Consider the following 20573-nt stretch of genomic DNA (forward strand, 5'->3'; position numbering starts at 1 on the left):
GCGGTCCTTTTCTTAGGAGCAAGTGTTTTCGCCATTATGCGATACAAGGTCTTGGCAAGGAAATTCATATATCGATGCGAAGAATTTTAGCACTCTCCTCTTCGGCACCGATAGGGCTTGGCTTGCAGAGCATATTCAGAAGCTCAATCTTCATTAGATCTAGAATATACAGTCTCTGTTCCTCGATGCTTGGAACCCGAATAGGACATAGAGTACTAAATGCAATGCGAAATTCATCTGCACTAGCTTCACACTGAGTATGTTGTGTCATCCAGTGAAGCTTTACATGTGCTAATATCCTCCAGACACAAAGAGAGTAGCATAGAACTGAATAATCAATTCTTCATTCAAGCTTCCCATGCCTTCGTAGGCAGTCAATCAACTCCCAACAGGATATACGATCACTTTTTTTTAACAATCCATGCTTTGTGGTATGAATTTTGAGATGTTGGCAACAACAACAAAAAACATTGTGGCAACCTGATGTATATATTGTGAGGAATGAGCCTCATCTTTAGGCTCATTCGATTCAAAATAAACTTCATAGGATCCGGAGAAATTGAACCCCAATTTTTTTTCCTAGGGTGGTCGTTTGATTCGTAGGAATGGAGAGTTTTTTTCCATAGGATTCATTTGTACTTCACTTTGAATGAAAGTTTCCATCAACTCAAACCTCTTGATATAATTACCTTGTTTTTCCTCTGCTACCAAACACACTTTCATCCGAATTATTGTAGTTTTGCAATTCTATTGGACACAAGAGGACACGACACTCCATCCTCCTTCGTTTTTTCTATTCCTATGTGTTAGAAAACCATGCAAATAAAAATGCCCATAATGGGAAAGATGAACGTGGGATGGATTCAAATGATCATTAATGCTAGTTATGGAGTAATTTGTGAAGCCCAAATGGAACACAAATGTCAAAGTTAAAGCCAACAAGATACTAAGTTAACATATATTAAGAGCCATTCAATCACGCGACAGGCGTGGTGAACAATCTCCAAATCATTCGAATTATATGATTATAAGAAAAAAGACATTCGGGAATAAATGAATGCCAAAATGCAAAACTACTTCCTACAAAACTACCGCTGCAATTTCACCTCGCCCCTGGGATATGCCCCCTTGGATATGCTATAAATTACAGCCACATGTCTTCTGCCATCGCCTTCCATCGGCGGCACAGCAGCACACCGACTAGAAAAGGTGCCCGAGAGGAGGAGCGAGCGAGCGACCCACCGAATTTCCTAAAAAAAGGAAAAGCCAAGTCGAACAACCAAATGATTCCGTTGTTTACATCCTCCTCCCCCTCCACACCCGCTATAATAGCGCCACGCCCTCGTTGCTTTGGGTTGAGTTGATGGCGTAGTGGGGTCTGCTGAAGCTTCCTGACAATGACTTGCTAGATCAGGGTGTGTGGTAGCTTCGTCTTCAGTCTCAATGAAGTCAATGTAGATCTCATCCGCGGAGCTCGAGGAGGCAAGTGATGGAGTGGAGAGGTTCACATAAGTATTTAGCTTCAATAGCCCGACCCACTAGTACTTTCCTCTAATGCCCATCGCTTTGAGTCCTCTAGCATAAAAGAATCTTGCGAAGGGCTACCTATGGGCGATGCATTTGCTCATCAGCATAGTGGTGATTTAGTCTAGCATGATTCCTCAACGATTGACGTCCTGATGCATATAAGAAGTATGTTTCTTCTGCCAATTGATGAATTTGGCCATCATTTGCTTCATCTCGACCATGATTTCTCTATCAGTTTGAGGCCTTGGAGCAATGTGATGCGACTGATGGATGGATCAATTCCTTCGGTGTAATAAGCATAATCACCTCAGGCACTATCCATGGGATCATAAAATTGTCCAACGGCTGAAGGAGGAACGGTGCCCAGGCTTGGATCAGTTGAAGCATTCTTCCCTATATCATTGGAAGTCATCAAAGGAGGATGGGCTGGTGCTTCAATATCAAGAACATGTGCAAGATCCTCATATTAGGAAGATACCCCCGTTGAGTATGCCTGATGATTAAATGCATGATCTAGGGAGCATAAGGTTTCAACACCAGAGCAACGTGAGAAGCAGCATCACTTTCCTCGGAAAGAAGTCTTCAACATCAAATCACAGAAAGTTGAAAAATTGTACTGGTAGATTCCTCATAACATCATGATGAATGGCTTCATGCGGTCCTTTCTTAGGAGCAAGTATTTTCACCATGATGCAATACAAGGTCTTGGCAAGGAAATTCATGTATTGATGCGAAGAATTTTAGCACTCTCCTCTTCGGCATTGTTAGGGCTCGACTTGCGGATCATATTATGAAGCTCAGTCTTCACTAGATCTGAATATGCAATCTCTGTTCTTCAGTGCTTGGAATCCGCATATGACGTAGAGTACTGAATGCACTACAGAATTCATCTGCAGTAGCTTTGCACTGATTATGTTGTGTCATCCAGTGGAGCTTACAAGTGTCAACATCTCACGGATCTCCAGACACAAAGAGAGTAGCATAGAGCTGGATAACCAATTCTTCATTCAAGACTTCCATGCCTTCGTAGTCGTACAATCAACTCCCAACAGGATCTACGATCATTTTTTTAACAATCCATGCTTTGTGGGAGGAATCTTGAGATGTTGGCAACAACAACAACAATAAAAAACATTGCGGAAACCTCATGTATATCATGTGGAACGCCTGGAATGAGCCCAATCTTTATGCTCTTCAAAGGAACTTCATAGGATCCGGAGAAACTGAACCCCCAGATTTTTTTCCTAGGGTGGTCGTCTGATTCGTAGGATTGGATATTTTTTCCATAGGATTCATTTGTACTTCACATTGAACGAAAGTTTCCATCAGCTCAAACCTCTTGATTTTTTTTAGAAAAGGAGGAATACCCCGGGCCTCTGCATCTGGACGATGCATACGGCCAAATTATTAATTATTAACACAAGACCTTACAAAGTCGTACAACAGTAAGACCAAAGCCACCATCTTCGCAACCTCTGTCGCTACTCCTATCTAACTGATGAAGGGGCGCTGATGGTCTGGGCCTAATACCAAACAGACCTCGCAGCCAAACCTAACATCTAAGACCTGAGGTCCCAACCAGGACGCCTGCCGGGTTGGGCACCCACCAGTTCGGTGTGCTCATCAACCAGGACGCCTGCCGGGTATAAGGCCGCCACAGCCACCTGCCACATATCCATCTTCAGACTTGTACTTTTGCATCGGCCTTGCCCGGTCTCGCTGCCGCCGACGCCACCACGACGCCAGACAGCGTCGACCTCCTGCGCTTGTCCGTCACCACACATCTGACGCCAAGCCTCCGCTGCTCCATGCCGCCAAGAGCCGCCGCCAAGAATATATAGAAAGAAACACCGCTCCACCGAAAGGGAGGCAGCACACCCCCACCCCTCACCTGCAGACCCTTCCATCTGATCCTAATGTCCTTGGGTCGCCTCCAGGAAGGTTACGGTGCACGGGGAGCCGCCGACGCCCGATCCACATCGGATCTTGGGCTTTCACCCGGACATGGGTCAGAGTGGAGAGATGGTGCCCTCAGCAGCGCCCCCAAGGAGGAAAGCGGCGCCAAAAAGCGGCGTCGCCGCTGCCGGCCAGCCAAGGCGGCCAAGGTTTCCCCCGGACACCGATCTGCTCCACCAGAACACACCGGAGGTGGATCCGGCAAGATCCAAACCAAACCGGGGACTGGGAAGGGATGCATGGAAGGGAAGGGGCAATACCTCCAGATCTGGCACGCCTGCGGCTCGCCGTCCTCACGGCCGAACCCTCAGGCACGCCGCACTGGATCCGATGGCCTCCGTGAAGAAGAAGCGCCAAAGACCCCGCTGCCACCTTCCCCGGCGCCCGCGCGGGCTTTCCCGGCGGTCGTCTCCGGTGGCGGCGAGGGGGGTGGGGGAGGTGGGGGGAGGCGGCGGGGAAAAACCCTAGACTCCCCCGAGTCGCCCTAGGGGCGACGCGAGGGACAGGAGGGACGGGAGGGACCTCTTGATAGAGTCACTTTGTTTTTCCTCTGCTACCAAACACACTTTCATTTGAATTCTAGTAGTTTTGCAATTCTATTGGACACGACACCCATTCTCCTTCGTTTTTCTTATTTCTATGTTAACAAAAAACCATGCTAATCAAAAAATGCCCATAACAGGAAAGATAGATGTGAGATGAATTGAAATGCTCATTAATGGTGGAGGTGGAGTAATTTGTGAAGCCCAAATAAAACACAAATTTCAAGGTTAAACCCGACAAGATACTAAGGCTGCCCAGGTTGGTCATAGTGGGGAGTAACTTATACTAGTGTCATGCATATGATACTAGTCACTAGTCTGACACTAGTATAAGTTACTCCCCACTATGAATGTCATATGCATGACACTAGTATAAGTTACTCCCCATTATGACCAGCCTCATAGTGAGAGTAATATAGGTACTGACATGTATGGCACATAAGCAAAAAATATGATGTGGCAAGTAATTAATGGAGATGTAAATGGAGTAACATAATATATTACCATGACATAACGGTTCTCGATGTTAAATGAGTTTACAAAGTAATAAATGAAGATCTATATGTTACCATATCTATGACACTACGCATTATGAAGATAGTAATATACTACGCACTATGAAGTAGAGTAGTAACATAGCATATAGTAAGAGACATTCACCGCACGACAAGCGTGGTGAACAATCTCCAAATCATTTGAATTATATGATTATAAAAAAGAGAGCCATTCAGCGAATACATAAATAAAATGCCAAAATGCAAAACTACTACTGCTACAAAACTACCGCTGACAATTTCACCTCGCCCCTGGGATATGCCCCCACGGATATGCTATAAATTTACAGCCACATGTCCTTCTGCCATCGCCTTCCATCGGCGGCACAGCAGCAGCACACCGACTAGAAAAGGCGCCCGAGACCCAGAGCAGGAGCGAGCGACCCACCGAATTTCCCAAAAAAAATAAGGAAAAAAGGCGAACAACCGAATGATTCTCCTGGGCTCCTCCTCTCCCTCCACACCCGCTATAATAGCGCCACGCCCTCGTCGCCTTCGTCACCGCACCACCACTCCCTCCCTACCTCACTCCCGATCTCCCCACCGCCACCTCGTCCTCGCCTCGTCCTCGCCCGCTCCGACCCCCCGGCCCCTCGCGCGCGCCCACCGGCCCGGCGCCGTGGCCACGGCAGCGGAGATGGTGTTCTCCGTGACGAAGAAGGAGACCAAGCCCTACGAGGGCCAGAAGCCCGGCACCTCCGGCCTCCGCAAGAAGGTCCGCCCCCCTCCCCTCCCCTCCCCTCCCCCCGCTCCCCATTCCCGCGGCCCCGATCCGGATCTCATTGCGCCGTTGCGTGGCAGCGCCGTTAGGTTCGTCGGGTGCCCCGATCCGCGATGGCCGCTCCCCTCTGTATTTTTTTTAACCCCGGCTGTCGGGCCCCGTGAACCGTGATCTCGCCCCATGCACGTGCGCGGGATTTCGGCCTCCAGTCCTCGGAAATTGGGCTGATCCGCTCCCGACTCCAATGGTTTAACCGTGATCGAGGCAGGAGGATCCCGACTCTGCGCTTGCTTTGGTTCACCGCGCTTCAGTGGGATCTGGCTGTTCCGTTTGCAGCGTTGGGTCGAGGCAGGAGGGGGAGTGCGATTCGAATTGTGGGGTCTGATCCGGGAGATTTGCACTAGCGCAGATCATCAGTTTCGTTAATGATCACTGGATCTCGCTGAGTGCGGTTAAATTGCCTGCAAACTGCCTGTCAATGGTGCCACGCATGCCGATGATCTGTTGCCATGGCTGACAGCTATGCTGGAATGTCATGTTGCGTTTGGGATCTGGCATGTAGCGGTGCCATGGGTTGTCTGATCGTTTTTGGACTCTGCCTTGCATTTTTTTTTCTGCGGGGACCTCATATATTTAAATAATGGTGGTTTGTAAACAGGACGAAGCAGAAGATTTTGACACATTGTTAACCAATTGCTAAAATATGTCGTTTATGTTCGCATGCTGTAGAGGTGGAAATCGTGTCGTGCGGTACAGTGCTGCAGCTGTCCAGCACTGACCTGTGTCTTTGCTCACATGCATGCTGTTCTGGTGTCGTTTGTCTCTGGTGACCTTGACGACCGTCCATGTCAGATGTGATCCAATTCATGTTTGGGTGCAATTTTGATTAGGGGAGAGATTTTTTCTCATTGTTTTCACTCTTCATAAATAAGTAAACAAACAGTAAAATGTTTGTTATTTAATGGGTTATAGAGCAATAAATGCTTGCTAATGTTTAGGCAGCCATATCTATGCCATCTGTATTTGCTGGTGTCTTTGATTTTGCCTTCTATAAAATATATTCGTTTTAGTTTGTCTAACAGAACATTCTGTTCCAGCCAGATAACCTTGCCTTAAAGGAAGATAAAAGGGTTGATAGTTTAATTTTATGATACATAATAAAATGATTGAATGTCCATGAATGATGATCACTGATTTCTTATGGCATAACCGTTCTCTTGTTAGTTCTGTTATTTATCTGTTGAAGTACTTTCGATGTTGTCAGTGGCCCAGCGCAATCATTTGTTGTATTTGCTTATTCATAATTGGCTGTTACTGTTATCAGGTTACAGTATTCCAGCAGCCTCATTACCTCGCGAATTTCGTTCAATCAACATTTAATGCCCTTCCAGCTGACCAAGTAAAAGGTTAGTTGCTTATGCTGCTTGTTAGAAAATAATCCTTTTTTGCTAGGCACGAAAAAGTACCAATAAATATAATTGAAGTCACTTCCATTTCCTGGTATCAACTTTAACTGTCAGATAACGAAAGATAACCAGATCTATACAACTTTCAAAATATCAGAAGGGTTTAATTAGTTATGATTGAGCATTTTTACACATATTTTTTTTGTCTTTTACCTTGTAAATGATGTTACCAGTGTTTCTTGTCTTGTCTCTACAGTCCTTCCTCATAACCGCTATCATTTCTTTCCTTCTAGGTGCCACCATTGTTGTCTCCGGCGATGGGCGCTATTTCTCAAAGGATGCTGTTCAGGTGCTTTGTGATAAACCACCCTCTCCTTCTCAAAATAATTGAAGTTCTAGGATTGTCCTAAGTCAAACTTCATTAAGTTTGACCAAGTCTATATAAAAAAATGTCAACATCTACAAAATCAAATTTACTTTGTTAGATTCATAATGAAATGTATTTTCATATCATCTATATTTTGATATCCTAGATCCTTGCGGATTTTTCTATAATGTTTGACTTAGAAAAATCCTAGAACTTCAACTGTTTTGGAACGGAGGGAGTATTCACTATTTCAGACCCGTATGCCTCGTGTACCTTTTGGTAACCCCATTTTGTAGAATATGTATAGTTGTATGGTAGCTGCTGCAGTTTTCCACTTGCGTATTGTAGTTGTGCCGTGCTTGTTCTTAAAAATATGCTGGCCAAAATTTAGCCTATTGGCTGCTAAAAACTTGAATAGCAAATCACCTGTTCTATGCAACTCCTTTATATGTGTGACTTCTATTACTATTAAGACATCTTCATTTTCATTGAATGACTATCACAACTTGATATTATTTTCCTTGTTATAGATCATTGCAAAAATGGCTGCTGCTAATGGAGTAAGACGTGTCTGGGTTGGACAAGACAGTCTCTTGTCAACTCCAGCTGTATCTGCTATCATCCGTGAAAGAATTTCTGCAGATGTAAGTCTTGTTTCTTCCAAATTTGGCAAGTGTGCATGCATTGCAGCATATCCCATATAAACCATTGTTGTAGCTGAACCATGGAAGTAGTTTTATATAAGTGGATCATGTATCTAAAAACATGACATATAGTAGTTTGGTTGTGACACAATACAGTGCCCACCAGCAAGGATGTCTGAGTTCAAACCTCTTTAACCCGCACATTGTATTAAACTGTTCACGAGTTACCAACTAATCCTATTGATCCCAGCTGTCAGCTAATGGTGGCAGATGGCAGATGAAGCATTATCACTAAATGAAATGTCTAGATGAACAAATATGATATAATTAATTTATTGTTTGCCTCTTTTTTTGTCGTGACAAAGTATCTGTATATTGATTTATTGACACAATGAATAACAGGGCGCAAAGGCTACTGGTGCCTTCATTTTAACAGCCAGCCACAACCCAGGTGGTCCAACCGAGGTAACATGCTTAGGAAGTTAGGATGTTCGCTGTTACCATCTCTGTCAAATCAAGGCCGTTGGTGTTCTGTGTAAATCAACACCTTTTATTGGACTTTCCAGGACTTTGGAATCAAATACAACATGGGGAATGGTGGTCCTGCCCCTGAGTCTGTTACCGATAAGATCTTCTCTAATACAAAGACAATTACTGAATACCTCATTGCGGAGGACCTTCCAAATGTATGATTTGGTGCCTGCTTGTATTTTTGTTCTCTTTCTGTTCCTTTTGATCCCAAGGTAGTGGAATCCCCATTTACTCTTCTGTGTTCCCACATTGTAGGTTGATATTTCTGTGATAGGTGTCACTTCCTTCACTGGACCTGAAGGCCCTTTTGATGTCGATGTCTTTGACTCTGCTACAGATTACATCAAGCTAATGAAGTATGTAGCTTCTGTTTCAATACATCAAATATTATGTTTCAAGTATCATTTGCTGGTTTCTTTGACTGAAAGTGATTTTTTGTTGCATTTATTAAGGGGAAACACTAGAACCTTATAACACAAAGAATAAAAACATGATGATTAGTGATTTCATTAACAGTGTCCATTTATTTCCAGGACAATCTTTGACTTCGAGTCTATTAAGAAGCTTCTGGCATCTCCAAAGTTCTCGTTCTGGTACTTATCTTTAGCCTAAATTTTGTTATCATCCTCCTATTAACAGCAAATAGCATATCTGAACCCTCGGATTGCAATTTTAGTTTTGATGGCCTTCACGGTGTTGCTGGAGCTTATGCAAAGCGCATGTTTGTGGATGAGCTCGGCGCCAGTGAAAGCTCACTGTTGAACTGTGTTCCAAAGGTAACACTTTCTTCTATCATCAAGTTGAACATGGAGTTTGGGTTGGTGTTAATTTGTCATTTGTGTTCTTACAGGAAGACTTTGGAGGTGGTCATCCAGACCCTAACCTCACCTATGCAAAAGAACTGGTTGATCGGATGGGTCTTGGGAAAACCTCAAATGTTGAACCCCCTGAATTTGGTGCCGCAGCTGATGGGGATGCTGACCGCAACATGGTTCTGGGTAAAAGGTAATGTTTTGACTACATTTATCAAATCTACAAAAGCACTTGAGGGAGTTCATAATGAATCGTCTGTCCTATTCTAGATTCTTCGTGACACCATCAGATTCGGTTGCCATTATTGCGGCCAATGCTGTTCAGTCAATTCCTTACTTTGCTTCTGGTCTGAAGGGAGTTGCCAGGTAAAATGGTCTCCTGCATATTGAGCTTCTACCATTTGCTCTTTTCTTTCTGATTAATACTTCCGCAGTCGAATCAAGGCTTTAAGTTGCAAATAGCACTGCTGTCTGCAGTAAACACGCATGTTTTCCTATACAGTTGTGCATCCAAATAAGCATTTCAGGGACTAAGCAGGATACCCATGGATACTCCATATCTACAACGGGCAAGTCTGGAGCTATGCTGTTTTGCCAGGCTTGCTACCATTTTAAAAAAACACCGGATACATAAGATTGAAGAAATTAGTAGCTAGAGAAATACAGATGTAAAGTAAAATAAATTATACTTGACTGAAGAGCTGGCTTACTAGCTTAAGCTGTTAGCTATGTTTGTCTGACTAGTACAGTTAAGAAATTTTGTGTACTGGGGTATTTAGTTAAGTTGAATACCTTCTTATGATTTGCATCCATGTTTTTGTTGAATCATGTACTGTACGCCCAAGATTACAATCGCCATCCTACCCATGTTTTAAAATTTTGTTGTGCTTCAGTGCTTCACTTTTTCCTGATCCATTGGTGAACTTGCAGGAGCATGCCCACATCAGCTGCACTTGATGTAGTTGCAAAGAATCTAAATCTCAAGTTCTTTGAGGTAAAGTGTTATGATCATCAATCGCTATATTTCAAATATAGGACAGATATATGACGAAGACCATGCTTTTCAGGTGCCTACTGGGTGGAAATTTTTTGGAAACCTGATGGATGCTGGAATGTGCTCAGTTTGTGGTGAAGAAAGCTTTGGCACGGGTAATGCTTGGGGACTCATCTTGATCACAATAATATGCATCTGAATTAATTGAACAAATTGGTCTTGCCTTATGGTAAAATGCCATGCATTCTGGCATGTAGCACCTCTCTTGGGATATTCAGCAAACATGTTTTTCCTTTTGTAAAAAGGAACAGGACAGGTGACATGATGTTCGGAAAAAAATGAACTTTTATTATTTGGATTTCCATGAATGGATTGACATGAAGCTGAAAGACGTTGATATTCATAGCGCTAATTGGACATGATATGGTCGTGGGGTTGCTGATATCCTCTACTTATTTTAGGTTCTGACCACATCCGTGAAAAGGATGGTATTTGGGCTGTTCTAGCTTGGCTATCTATTCTAGCTTACAAGAACAAGGACAACCTTGGAGGAGATAAGCTTGTTACGGTTGAAGACATTGTTCTTCAGCACTGGGCTACGTATGGTCGCCATTATTATACACGATATGACTATGAGGTATTTCATTCAACTGACACGTGTGTATATACTGCACATTTGATAACATGCTAACAAAACCATTTGTTATCGAAGAATGTTGATGCAGAAGCTGCCAAGGAACTTATGGCTAACCTAGTCAAGATGCAGTCGTCCCTGTCTGACGTTAACAAGTACGTATGTGCACCTATATGAAGATCTCTCTTGTCACACAAATGGACTTCATGCACATATTTAAGCCTCTCCGATTTGCTGTGAAATTAGAGCGTACTTTCATAAGCACTGAAGTATTTGGAGCTTTTTATTTCATGTCACTGACAAAGTGTATGCATTGGAAACTACATCTAAATTGTACCTTTTCCTCAGGTCGATCAAGGAGATCCAGCCTACTGTTGCAGATGTGGTATCGGCTGATGAGTTTGAGTACAAGGACCCTGTTGATGGTTCTGTCTCCAAGCATCAGGGTATCCGGTATCTCTTCGGAGATGGTTCCCGACTGGTACGGAATCTCATGCTGTTATTTATTGGTGAACCGCACACTTCAAATGTTTCCTGTCACGTTTCTTTAACCAAACCAACACAAGTAGCATAAAACCTAGTCTTCATACTCAAATTTGACCTTGCAAATTTGCAATATAATCAGTCGATGCTTAACATTGGCAGAATTGATCCTTTTGGGGGCAACAAATGCTGGTGAAAAGGTGAACTAACACTAAATCTTGCCATTGTAGGTGTTCCGCCTTTCTGGAACTGGTTCAGTTGGTGCTACTATCCGTATTTACATTGAGCAGTATGAGAAGGATTCTTCCAAAACCGGGAGGGCGTCAAGCGATGCTCTTTCTCCACTGGTAAGATCCAACTCCTCATGCTTCTAACAAATAACCGAAACATTTTGGTGAGGATGCAGATCTGACACTTCTTTTTATCCAGGTTGATGTGGCCCTGAAGTTTTCAAAGATCAAGGAGTACACCGGCCGATCCGCCCCCACGGTGATCACATAAATTTTGACCTAGATATGCGCCGAGGCCGCGCATGAAGTTCAGTTCAGGCCTCATGTTCGATAGCCTTTTTTTACATCTCCATTTACACCTGAATAAATGTATGTGCCAGACCGTCTCCGTTTCTTTGCCTATACTTACTCTGCTGCCGGTACAGTATATGGCCTTGATCTTGTCCCAGTGATTGTAATCAAGAGTGCGTTTCTTCGTGCAATGCAATATATTGACGTGTTTCTTTTTTCATCGAGGACTCGTACCAATCTTATCTTGAACATTCAAAGGAAAACAGGAAAACATAGGAATTTCTGAAGGATATCATTCGTATAGGAAACATTCAACGGAATCACTATCTGGATGAGGATTTGTGGCTCTTGGGTGTCACACACCCCTATATGAAAATAGCATTAAGAATCCTCTTGGGTGTCACATATCCCTATATGAAAATAACATTAAAAATCCTCTCGCGTGTCACACACCCTATATGAAAATAGCATTAAAAAACATATTAAATTTCTGAAATTTTGAGATATGAAACTTGGTTGATTGTTGTACTCATGTGTTCAGTTTCGTGGGAAATGGATGCCCGTGGTAATGCTAGTAAAAAAGACAAAGAAATTGCATGTATAAAAAAAACCCTGAATGTAACATATGTTGGACCGTAGTTCGTGCGCCGCAGATATCACAAGCAACCATTCCCCGTGAATATGAACACGGGTGTACAACCTGCACTTAGGTTTCATATCTCAGAATTTCAGATTTTTTCGAAATTTGCTGATATGTTTTTTAATGCTATTTTCATATAGGAGAGTGTAGCACCCGAGAGCTGCAATACATTTTACATCACTATCTTCCTTTCCTTCAAAATTCCCTATGGAATGGGCTATTCCATCGAAATTTAGGAGTAAACCAAATGATTTCTTCAGTTTATCCTTCGCAATGCGACATTGCAACGACAACAGTTTTGAGTTTCTTTTCTTTTTGTTGAATTACCCTATGGCAACGATTGACGCGGAGGTAGGGGGTGATTGACGAGACTCTTTCCCGGCCAAACCTAGTGCCATGAACATAACCCACGCTTATATAACACGAGATGTTTGCAGACCACAAACAAGTTCAGGACGAGGAACATACATCCAGCTACGACAAGCACATTACATGTTATTGCTTTATCATCATTATTCAAACCCTGCCAGTCTTGTCACTGCAATGCAGATCACACAGACACACACACACACACACACACACACACACACACATGCGCAACCACGGGCACTCACACAGATAACAGAACCCATCAAAGCCACTCTACTTGCCATTGGAGAGACCGGCCTTGCAGAGGATGGTGGTCTCGGCGATCATGGAGGTGACGACGTAGGGATCCATGTTGGACGCCGGCCTCCGGTCCTCGAAGTAGCCCTTGCCTTCCTTCTCGGTGTCGCGGCCCACCCGCACCGACGCGCCGCGGTTCGCCACGCCCTGGAAAACAAACAAGGCAGTCAGTCAGTGCGTGAGTGACTCTGGAGTCTGAAGCTGTTGGGCTTCTAGGCCTTCAGTCTTGCTTACCCATACGAAGGTGTTGATGTCGGCGGTCTCGTGGCGGCCGGTGAGCCGGCGCTCGTTGCCCTCCCCGTAGGCGGCGATGTGCTCCATGTGCCGCGCCTCCAGCTTCTGGATCGCCTTCTTGATCACCTCGTACCCACCCTCGCTCCTCATCGACTTGGTGCTGCATCCAGAAAACCACAGCAGGAACATGTCATAACTCATAACACAAGACTAGACTAGACGGCGATGCATTCGTTCGCTTGCTCGTTATATCTTACCTGTAGTTTGTGTGGGCACCAGCACCATTCCACTCTCCCTGCAATCACACACATGTAAGAAATGACTAGCTGGTCAGTGCAGATCAAGGTACACTTCTGGCACAAAAAGAAGAAGAAATGCTCACGGGGATCGGTTTGGGGTCGAAGGAGACGACGACACCGGCAATCTCAGTGATCCTCTGTTGGGTTACACAAAGCAAAAAATGTTCTTATCAGCAAAAGCTGCATTTGATTTGATTCATTCAGCTAGGTGAGGCAGTTTATATTTACCTCCAGGATGTAGCGAGCCGCCCAGAGCTCGTCGCCGGCCGAGATGCCGACGGAAGGGCCGACTTGGAACTCCCACTGGTTCAGACAGAAATCAGGCCATGAACAATTTTGATAGGAAAAGGGGAAGGTATTTCTGCGCCTGAAACTACCTGTCCTGGCATGACTTCTGCATTGATGCCGCCGATGTTGATGCCGGCGTAGAGGCAGGCCTTGTAGTGCGCGTCGACGATGTCGCGCCCGTAAGATTTCTCCGCACCCGCGGCGCAGTAGTAAGGTCCCTGTCACACACATTTTGCTCTGTCAGTGTCACCATCAGCCCAGCATTTTTGAACTGTTATCAGTTAGTGCTAAGCTAACATCATTTACAGCCAAGTTTCCTCCCTTACTTAGTGGAGTGATCTTGGCTAAGACTTAATAAGAGTGCTGCAATATGCAACATGTCTAGTTAAGTTACCTGAGGACCAGGGTAACCCCCTAGTGGCCAGCCAATGGGCCAGTTGGTGTCCTTCTGAAGAAGGGTGTACTCTTGCTCAATCCCATACCTTACATTTCAGGCAACACAAGAGGGGCGCACAAGATTAATTGCCACCTAAATTAAATTATGTGCAAAAATCAAAGTAGTCGACTAATTTCTATAGGAGAGAGCAGCTGATATATACTGACCATGGTTCTTCAGCCTTGACATCAGGATGGCCGAATATCCTCGCCGCGTTGTACCGCTTGTTGCTCGGAATCGGCTCTCCGTTAGGCGCATAGCAGTCACAGATGACCTACACAAGGTTAAAAATCATGTTAAAAAAATCTGGTATTCATGAACAAATTTGAGAAATCATTTACACAAATAAACAACAATACAAAGATCCATGCCAGATGCCACAACAATACAAAAATTACTGTAGGTGGAACAACAATCTGGTATTCATGAAAAAAGAAAGAGGAGGATCTTTGATCTTACCAGGATGTTGTTCCCCCTCCTGAATGGGTCCTTGAAGATGGCTTGAGGGCTTGGCAGGAGCAACACATGAAATTCAGATTAGCTCAGCCTCATGGCACGCAAGCCAAGGCATGGTTAACTGAAGGGTGCAGTCAAGGGCTTACCAGAGGATGACTTCGCTGTCGTCACCCGTGGCTTGGCCGGTGCTGGAGCCGTCAAAATTCCATTTTGGAAGCTTGCTGGGGTCGTCCACGGGCCCGGGCAGCGTCTGATTGTGAATATCCAAGGCGTCAAAAAGGGTCACAAGAAGTGTTAGGAACATATCATACTTGCAGTGCCGTCACAGTCACAGCTAGACAAAACGGAGTCGGCCGGCAAAGCTACGAGTCATTGAGGGTTAGGCAGGCTTACCCTGGCTTTGCTCCTGACGTCCATCCCTGTGCCGCCGACCCTGGATTAGGCAAGATTTATATGGAAGTAGGTTAGTAATAAGGCCTAAAAGTACGATGCCGATTTTCCCATTTTGTTGACTTATAATGTACTAGAATGAGGCGAATACAAATCATGATGAGCGGCAACGCATAGCTAAGATGCACAGGGTCAACGGTCTGCCAAAGAAAAAATAAAAAATAAAAAAAACATCATATTGGCAACAGATCAAGGCGTAAAAAACAAGAAGAAAAGGGTTTTTTACTGGACTCAAATTTGAGAAACGCACTAGTACGTTTCGCAAAAAAAAAGAAGAGAAACACACTAGTATATATTCATGTAAACTTTTTTTTTCGATGATATATTCCAGTAAACTAAACTAGAAAGAAACGTCAGATGGGATTTATGGGGAGGAAAAAAAATATCTGTGGCCTGCCTGCCTGACTTGGAAAAAACAAGAAGAGAAGGGTTTTTACTGGACTAAAAATTGAGATTACAAGAACCAGCAAGAATGGATGAAGTGGATTATTTTGTTCGGAAGGAAGGTGAGATGGGAGTTGGGACAGTGCTGAGGAAGAGGGAGGATGAGGAAGCAGAGCGGTCTTACCATATGTACTCGGCGATGATCTTGCCGGTGCAGCCGGACAGGTCGAGGCTGAGAAGGTCGGCGAGCGGAGACATGGCTACCTCTTCTTCTTCTTCCCGGAGCCGGAGATGGAGATGGAGAGGGCAGAGCAAGAAAAGGGAGAGGTGTTCTTGGAAATGCGGGGCAGAGGAGTCGGGTCGAGTGTGTCGCCGTAGCTGGCTCTGCCCCTCTATAAGTAGCGTGGCGACGGGGAGGAGGCCCCGAAAGGTTGGTGGGCTTTGCGGGCGGGGGGAAACGGAAACGGATCCGGGGCGGCTGGTACGTACGGCTGTCCTTGCGTGCGTACGTTTCCGCGGCCTGCGCGCACGGAACACCTTTTCTACTGTACACGGGACGCCATGCGTACGGACAACCGCGCTTCGCTGATCCGCACACCACCACCAGCTCTTCTGTTGTGCGAGTTTACTTAATTAAAAAGTGTCATTCGCTCGGTCGGGGAAGGAGAAATTGGCTATGGCTACGGGTCCTTTGCTTATGCATGAAAAGTGGTGAAGGGCAAATTCACGTTCTCTTGTCCCGGCGTCCGATCCGTGCGAATCCCAGTGGACTGACTGACCTGACGGATCTTCCCGATCGGTCAAAGTTAGATGGTGTCATGAGTGAGACGTGAGTGGCACCTGCAGGATGTGTAGGAAAGTGACTACTGTGCTACTCAGTGACCATCGCAGTAGCAAACCTGACCATGACTTCGAGGCATATGGTTTCGGACATGAGTAGCTATACTTTTGTGCCTGTCGTGTCATTCCTCTCGTGCCATCGTTACCTCGTGGACGACAAAATACATTCACCTAACGAGTCCGTGATGATATGGACAGCCAACTCTAGCATACCCTTAGGGCATCTCCAACGCCCTTCATCATCAAAACGTCGCCAAAAGTCTAGGATCCGGATATTTTGTGTCATTCAATGTCATATATCAAAGGTTTGTGAATCGGTTTGACCGCCTGAATTCCCATAAACCGGAAGCATACATGAGGAGGTTTGCGGACCTCCGGATAGCCACCACGTAGGCATCTAACACACTCGGCCCACACAAAAACCCACCTAGAGCCCCGCTTTTCTCTCTTCGACCCCCTGCCCTTGCTCTGACCGCCACCGTCGCTGTAACACCCACTCCGCCCCGTAGGCCTTGCCAAACCTCCGCCGCTCCGCCCGGGTGCCAATCCCGACTTACCTACGCCCCCACTGGTTTGGCCACCGCCCAGGTAACGTCCGCCTCCGCACATTGTTGTCCATGATGGACACCACGCCCAGCAAGTGTTCGGCTAAATGTCATGACCAAATTTACTTCGACGTCGAGTTCATGGATTCATCCTCGTCGCATGAGGACGAATTTGAGGATGAAAAATCGATGATTCAAGCGGTAATTGAAGATGTGGAACGTGCGGTGGAACATGTCCCTAATTTCAAGGCATCGATCAAGGGACATCGAGTGTTGAATCGGCATAGGGCACGAGGGAATATGATGCTGATGGACGACTATTTTGTCCCCGACGAGCTATTCGAGTCCTTTTTGCGTCGTCGATTTCCGATGAGTTGAACTGTGTTCAACTGCCTCTACAACGATATCCATGCCTATGATGACTACTTCATGTTGAAGAAGGATGTCGTTGGGAACAAGGGATTCTCTGGTTACTAGAAGTGCACATATGCATTGAGGATGCTTGCTGGTGGCATCGCAGATTTGTGGGACGAGTACATCTGAATGTCCGAACCACATGTCTCGAAGCCATGGTCAGGTTTGCTACTGCGGTAGTCAAGGTGTTCGGACTGGAATACTTCAGAGAACCAACTACCGAAGACACCGCACGGATTATGGGACCGTTGAAACAAGAGGATGGTCAGGTATGCTTTGATCCCTGGATTGCATGCGCGACAATGGAAGAATCGCCCATATTCTCTACAAGGGCAATGTCATGGCCATTGCAATAAGTACACGTCATTCTTGAAGTAGTTGCATGACAAGACATCTCGATTTGACACTATTTCTTTGAAATGCCTGGGTCTCAAAATGACATCAATGTGTTGGAGCGGTCTTCATTGTTTGCAAAGGTTGTGTGTGTGGGAGAAGCTGCTCTGTGCAACTATACCATCAATGGTCCTGACTACAACATGGGCTATTATCTTTGTGATGGTATTTATCCTTCGCGAGCAACCTTCGTCAAGACCATCTTTGATCCAAGGGGTGAGAACAGATCTAACTTCTCCCAAAGACAATAAGGAGCTAGAGAGGATGTCGAGAGGGCATTTGGAGTGCCCTAGGTTTTTTTTGCAGTTGTCCGAGGACCCGCAAAAATATTGGATGCAGGAACGCTATGGGAGATGATGACACATTGTGTGATCATGCACAACATGGTTGTGGAGGATGAGGGTGACAAAGTTCGCCACGGTATGGAATTTGAGCCCATTGGTGATCCTATCCAACTTCCACAGCAGAATCTGAATCCGACGACGTTTGAGGACTTTACATGAATCAACAGATTTGCAATTGAGCAACTCATGAGCATCTTCAGAAGGATCTGATTGAGCATTTGTGGGCGCTTCAAGGGGAGAACTAAAATGTGCCCAAATAAATTGAATTCAAATTTGAACCATTCTATTGAAATTAATGTTTGGACTGTAATGTTTATATTTGAATTATTGTAGCATTGGAATATTTTCATAACATGATTATGGGTGGATGAAGTGGTCCAAATATAGGAAAAAAGTGGCAAACATTGGGTACATAGGGTTGTACGGGCCGCCCCCTATCCCCTGTTCGCGGACATCAAATATGCATAGTATGAAAAATATATCTTATGATGAATCTAATGAAGCCAATTTGGTATTGAATATAATTGTATATTTTCCTATAAGTTTGGTCAAACTTAAAGAAGTTTGACTTAGGACAAACCTAGAACTTCAAACATTTTTAAATAGATGGATTAGGATGCACTGACCGCTCTAATCATTAGGAGTTTTCTACAAAGAATCACCTAATACTTAGAATCCTAAGTAATCATGTCAGAATGGACACAATCCTAAGGAAGCTAGCATCTGCACAAATACATAGAAAAAAATATCTTGTTGGTGAAATCTCCATTGGAATAATTAAAAAATACCCCTAACTAAATGAGTAGTTTTAGGTGGTCTTTTATCTCACTTTTTGGCCTTTGCAGAGTCATACAATGAAAAGTCTCACCCTTTCCAATTTATGTTTATCTTTGCAAATATGAACCCCACTCAAACACTAATTTTATATCATAACAATTCACTTTCTATGTTTCTACCACCTATTATTCAACAACATTTCAAATTCATAATTTTAAATGTTATAAATGAACCAAAATACGCATCACATTATCCCAAGTAGTTTGTCATCACCCACATAATATATCCTATGATCAAACATCATCCGAATGCAAAGCTCATGAAAAAGCAAAGATCATTCACATTGCTCAAACACAATGAGCATCACACACCACCACCGCCATTGCTACTCACCGAAGTGTGCACTCCTCCAATTTTTTTATTATACCACGTATACATACTTATCATTCTTAGTTCCAACATATTAAGGTCATTCCAACTACCAATTTCTATCCAACTCTCTAAAAAATATGAGTGAAGCATAAAGAGTTTAAAGTATTTCTATGTAGACTAATTATCATGACACTGCATAAGCTCTCCCAGATAATGTTGCTTATGTGTGATGACTATAATGATCAATAATCAAAATAAGCAGACGCTCAAAGAATAAAACATAATATGTGAAAGCATAAAAACATAGGTCCAACTGAGACAAACCGGTAGTTGTTAAAGAAGGCAGATAGCTTTGGCATCCCCAAGCTTAGAAGCTCGGGATCTCTTAAAATATTTCTTGTGGGTGCCCTGGGCACCCCCAAGCTTGAGTGCTTGCATCTCCTGATTTCTCTCATATTACCGTCTCACCCGACTCATAAATATTTCAACCACACAAAACTTACATATAACTCACGGGATAGGTGAAACGTTCAACCCACTCTTTTGCAAATAATTATGTTCTAAAATAAAACACGTAGCATATAATTCATATAGGTGTATTGTGTGTTTTGTGCCTTTGTCATGTTTTGCTAATTCTCTACAAAATAAACAATAATAACAACAACACCACCACCAACAACAACAACACATACATTTCTAATCTTAACATGCTAAAGGAAACCATGGGCCTTTATTCAAGCAAAACATAAGAAACATGTTGTTTCAGAAGGTAAAAACTTTATTGACAATTACTATAGGTTGCCTCATGTAAGCGCTTTCTTTATAGCCTGTTAGCTAGGATTGCAATTTTAATGATGCTCACATGAAAACATGAATTGAAGCATAAAAGAGAGTATAAGATATCCTATATCAAATACATTTAAGCCTGGCCCACTTCCTATGCATATGCATCTTATAAGTAAACAATTCATCGGGACAAAAGATCCCTAGCATAGGCAAGACAGGAGAATGCAACTTCAAAACTTTCAACATGAAGAGAGGTGATTTAGTAACATGAAGATTTCCATAACCATATTTTCCTCTCTCATAATAATTACATGTGGGATCATGATCAAACTCAATAATATATCTATCACCTAGGAAAGTTTCCTCATGATCCACATGCACATATATTTTATCGCTCTCCAAAATAGTGGAATCATCGGTGACTAAAGTCATGACCTCTCAACACACTTCTATTAGTATCGCAATCTGATTGAACATTCTCCAAAATAATGGGAACATTACTACCTAAAGGCACGACCTCTCCAAACTCACATTCAACAACATCACAATCATTTTAA

At 44.0% G+C, this 20573-nt stretch overlaps 2 protein-coding genes across 2 annotated transcripts; one reads left to right on the forward strand and one right to left on the reverse strand.

Moving 5' to 3' along the window:
• The first annotated feature begins 4889 nt into the window (after window positions 1-4889).
• Window positions 4890-11912, forward strand: LOC109764333 (phosphoglucomutase, cytoplasmic). The gene is made up of 18 exons (XM_020323171.4): window positions 4890-5294; window positions 6625-6706; window positions 7000-7055; window positions 7604-7717; window positions 8120-8182; window positions 8284-8403; window positions 8504-8604; window positions 8782-8841; window positions 8925-9024; window positions 9099-9253; window positions 9331-9426; window positions 9991-10054; window positions 10128-10209; window positions 10516-10691; window positions 10767-10843; window positions 11037-11169; window positions 11402-11518; window positions 11601-11912. The coding sequence occupies exons 1-18, from the start codon at window positions 5010-5012 to the stop codon at window positions 11670-11672; spliced, it is 1953 nt and encodes a 650-aa protein (XP_020178760.1). The 5' UTR covers window positions 4890-5009; the 3' UTR covers window positions 11673-11912.
• An 895-nt stretch (window positions 11913-12807) lies between these two features.
• On the reverse strand, window positions 12808-16007 carry LOC109764334 (glutamine synthetase cytosolic isozyme 1-3). Its single transcript, XM_020323172.4, has 12 exons — window positions 15730-16007; window positions 15105-15144; window positions 14858-14961; window positions 14715-14763; window positions 14423-14529; window positions 14214-14301; window positions 13909-14037; window positions 13760-13834; window positions 13615-13668; window positions 13490-13527; window positions 13233-13392; window positions 12808-13145 (listed from the first exon to the last, which is right to left on the reverse strand). Exons 1-12 carry the CDS (start codon window positions 15801-15803, stop codon window positions 12975-12977), a joined length of 1089 nt encoding a protein of 362 aa, XP_020178761.1. The 5' UTR covers window positions 15804-16007; the 3' UTR covers window positions 12808-12974.
• Between the last annotated feature and the right edge of the window lie 4566 nt (window positions 16008-20573).

The sequence above is a fragment of the Aegilops tauschii genome, chromosome 4 (genome assembly GCF_002575655.3).
Source record: "Aegilops tauschii subsp. strangulata cultivar AL8/78 chromosome 4, Aet v6.0, whole genome shotgun sequence".
Lineage (NCBI taxonomy): Eukaryota > Viridiplantae > Streptophyta > Magnoliopsida > Poales > Poaceae > Aegilops > Aegilops tauschii.

What these genes read in the sequence shown, in the direction of transcription:
- LOC109764333 (XM_020323171.4), top strand. Translation starts at nt 5,010, where the DNA reads ATGATTCTCCTGGGCTCCTCCTCTCCCTCCACACCCGCTATAATAGCG. An exon ending in TCCAGCTGACCAAGTAAAAG is followed by an intron (nt 6,707 to 6,999) that starts GTTAGTTGCTTA and finishes CTTTCCTTCTAG; the next exon opens with GTGCCACCATTGTTGTCTCC. An exon ending in ATACACGATATGACTATGAG is followed by an intron (nt 10,692 to 10,766) that starts GTATTTCATTCA and finishes TTGTTATCGAAG; the next exon opens with AATGTTGATGCAGAAGCTGC.
- LOC109764334 (XM_020323172.4), bottom strand. Translation starts at nt 15,803, where the DNA reads ATGTCTCCGCTCGCCGACCTTCTCAGCCTCGACCTGTCCGGCTGCACC. An exon ending in ATCATCGCCGAGTACATATG is followed by an intron (nt 15,145 to 15,729) that starts GTAAGACCGCTC and finishes TGCCTAATCCAG; the next exon opens with GGTCGGCGGCACAGGGATGG. An exon ending in TCGACCCCAAACCGATCCCC is followed by an intron (nt 13,528 to 13,614) that starts GTGAGCATTTCT and finishes GTGTGATTGCAG; the next exon opens with GGAGAGTGGAATGGTGCTGG.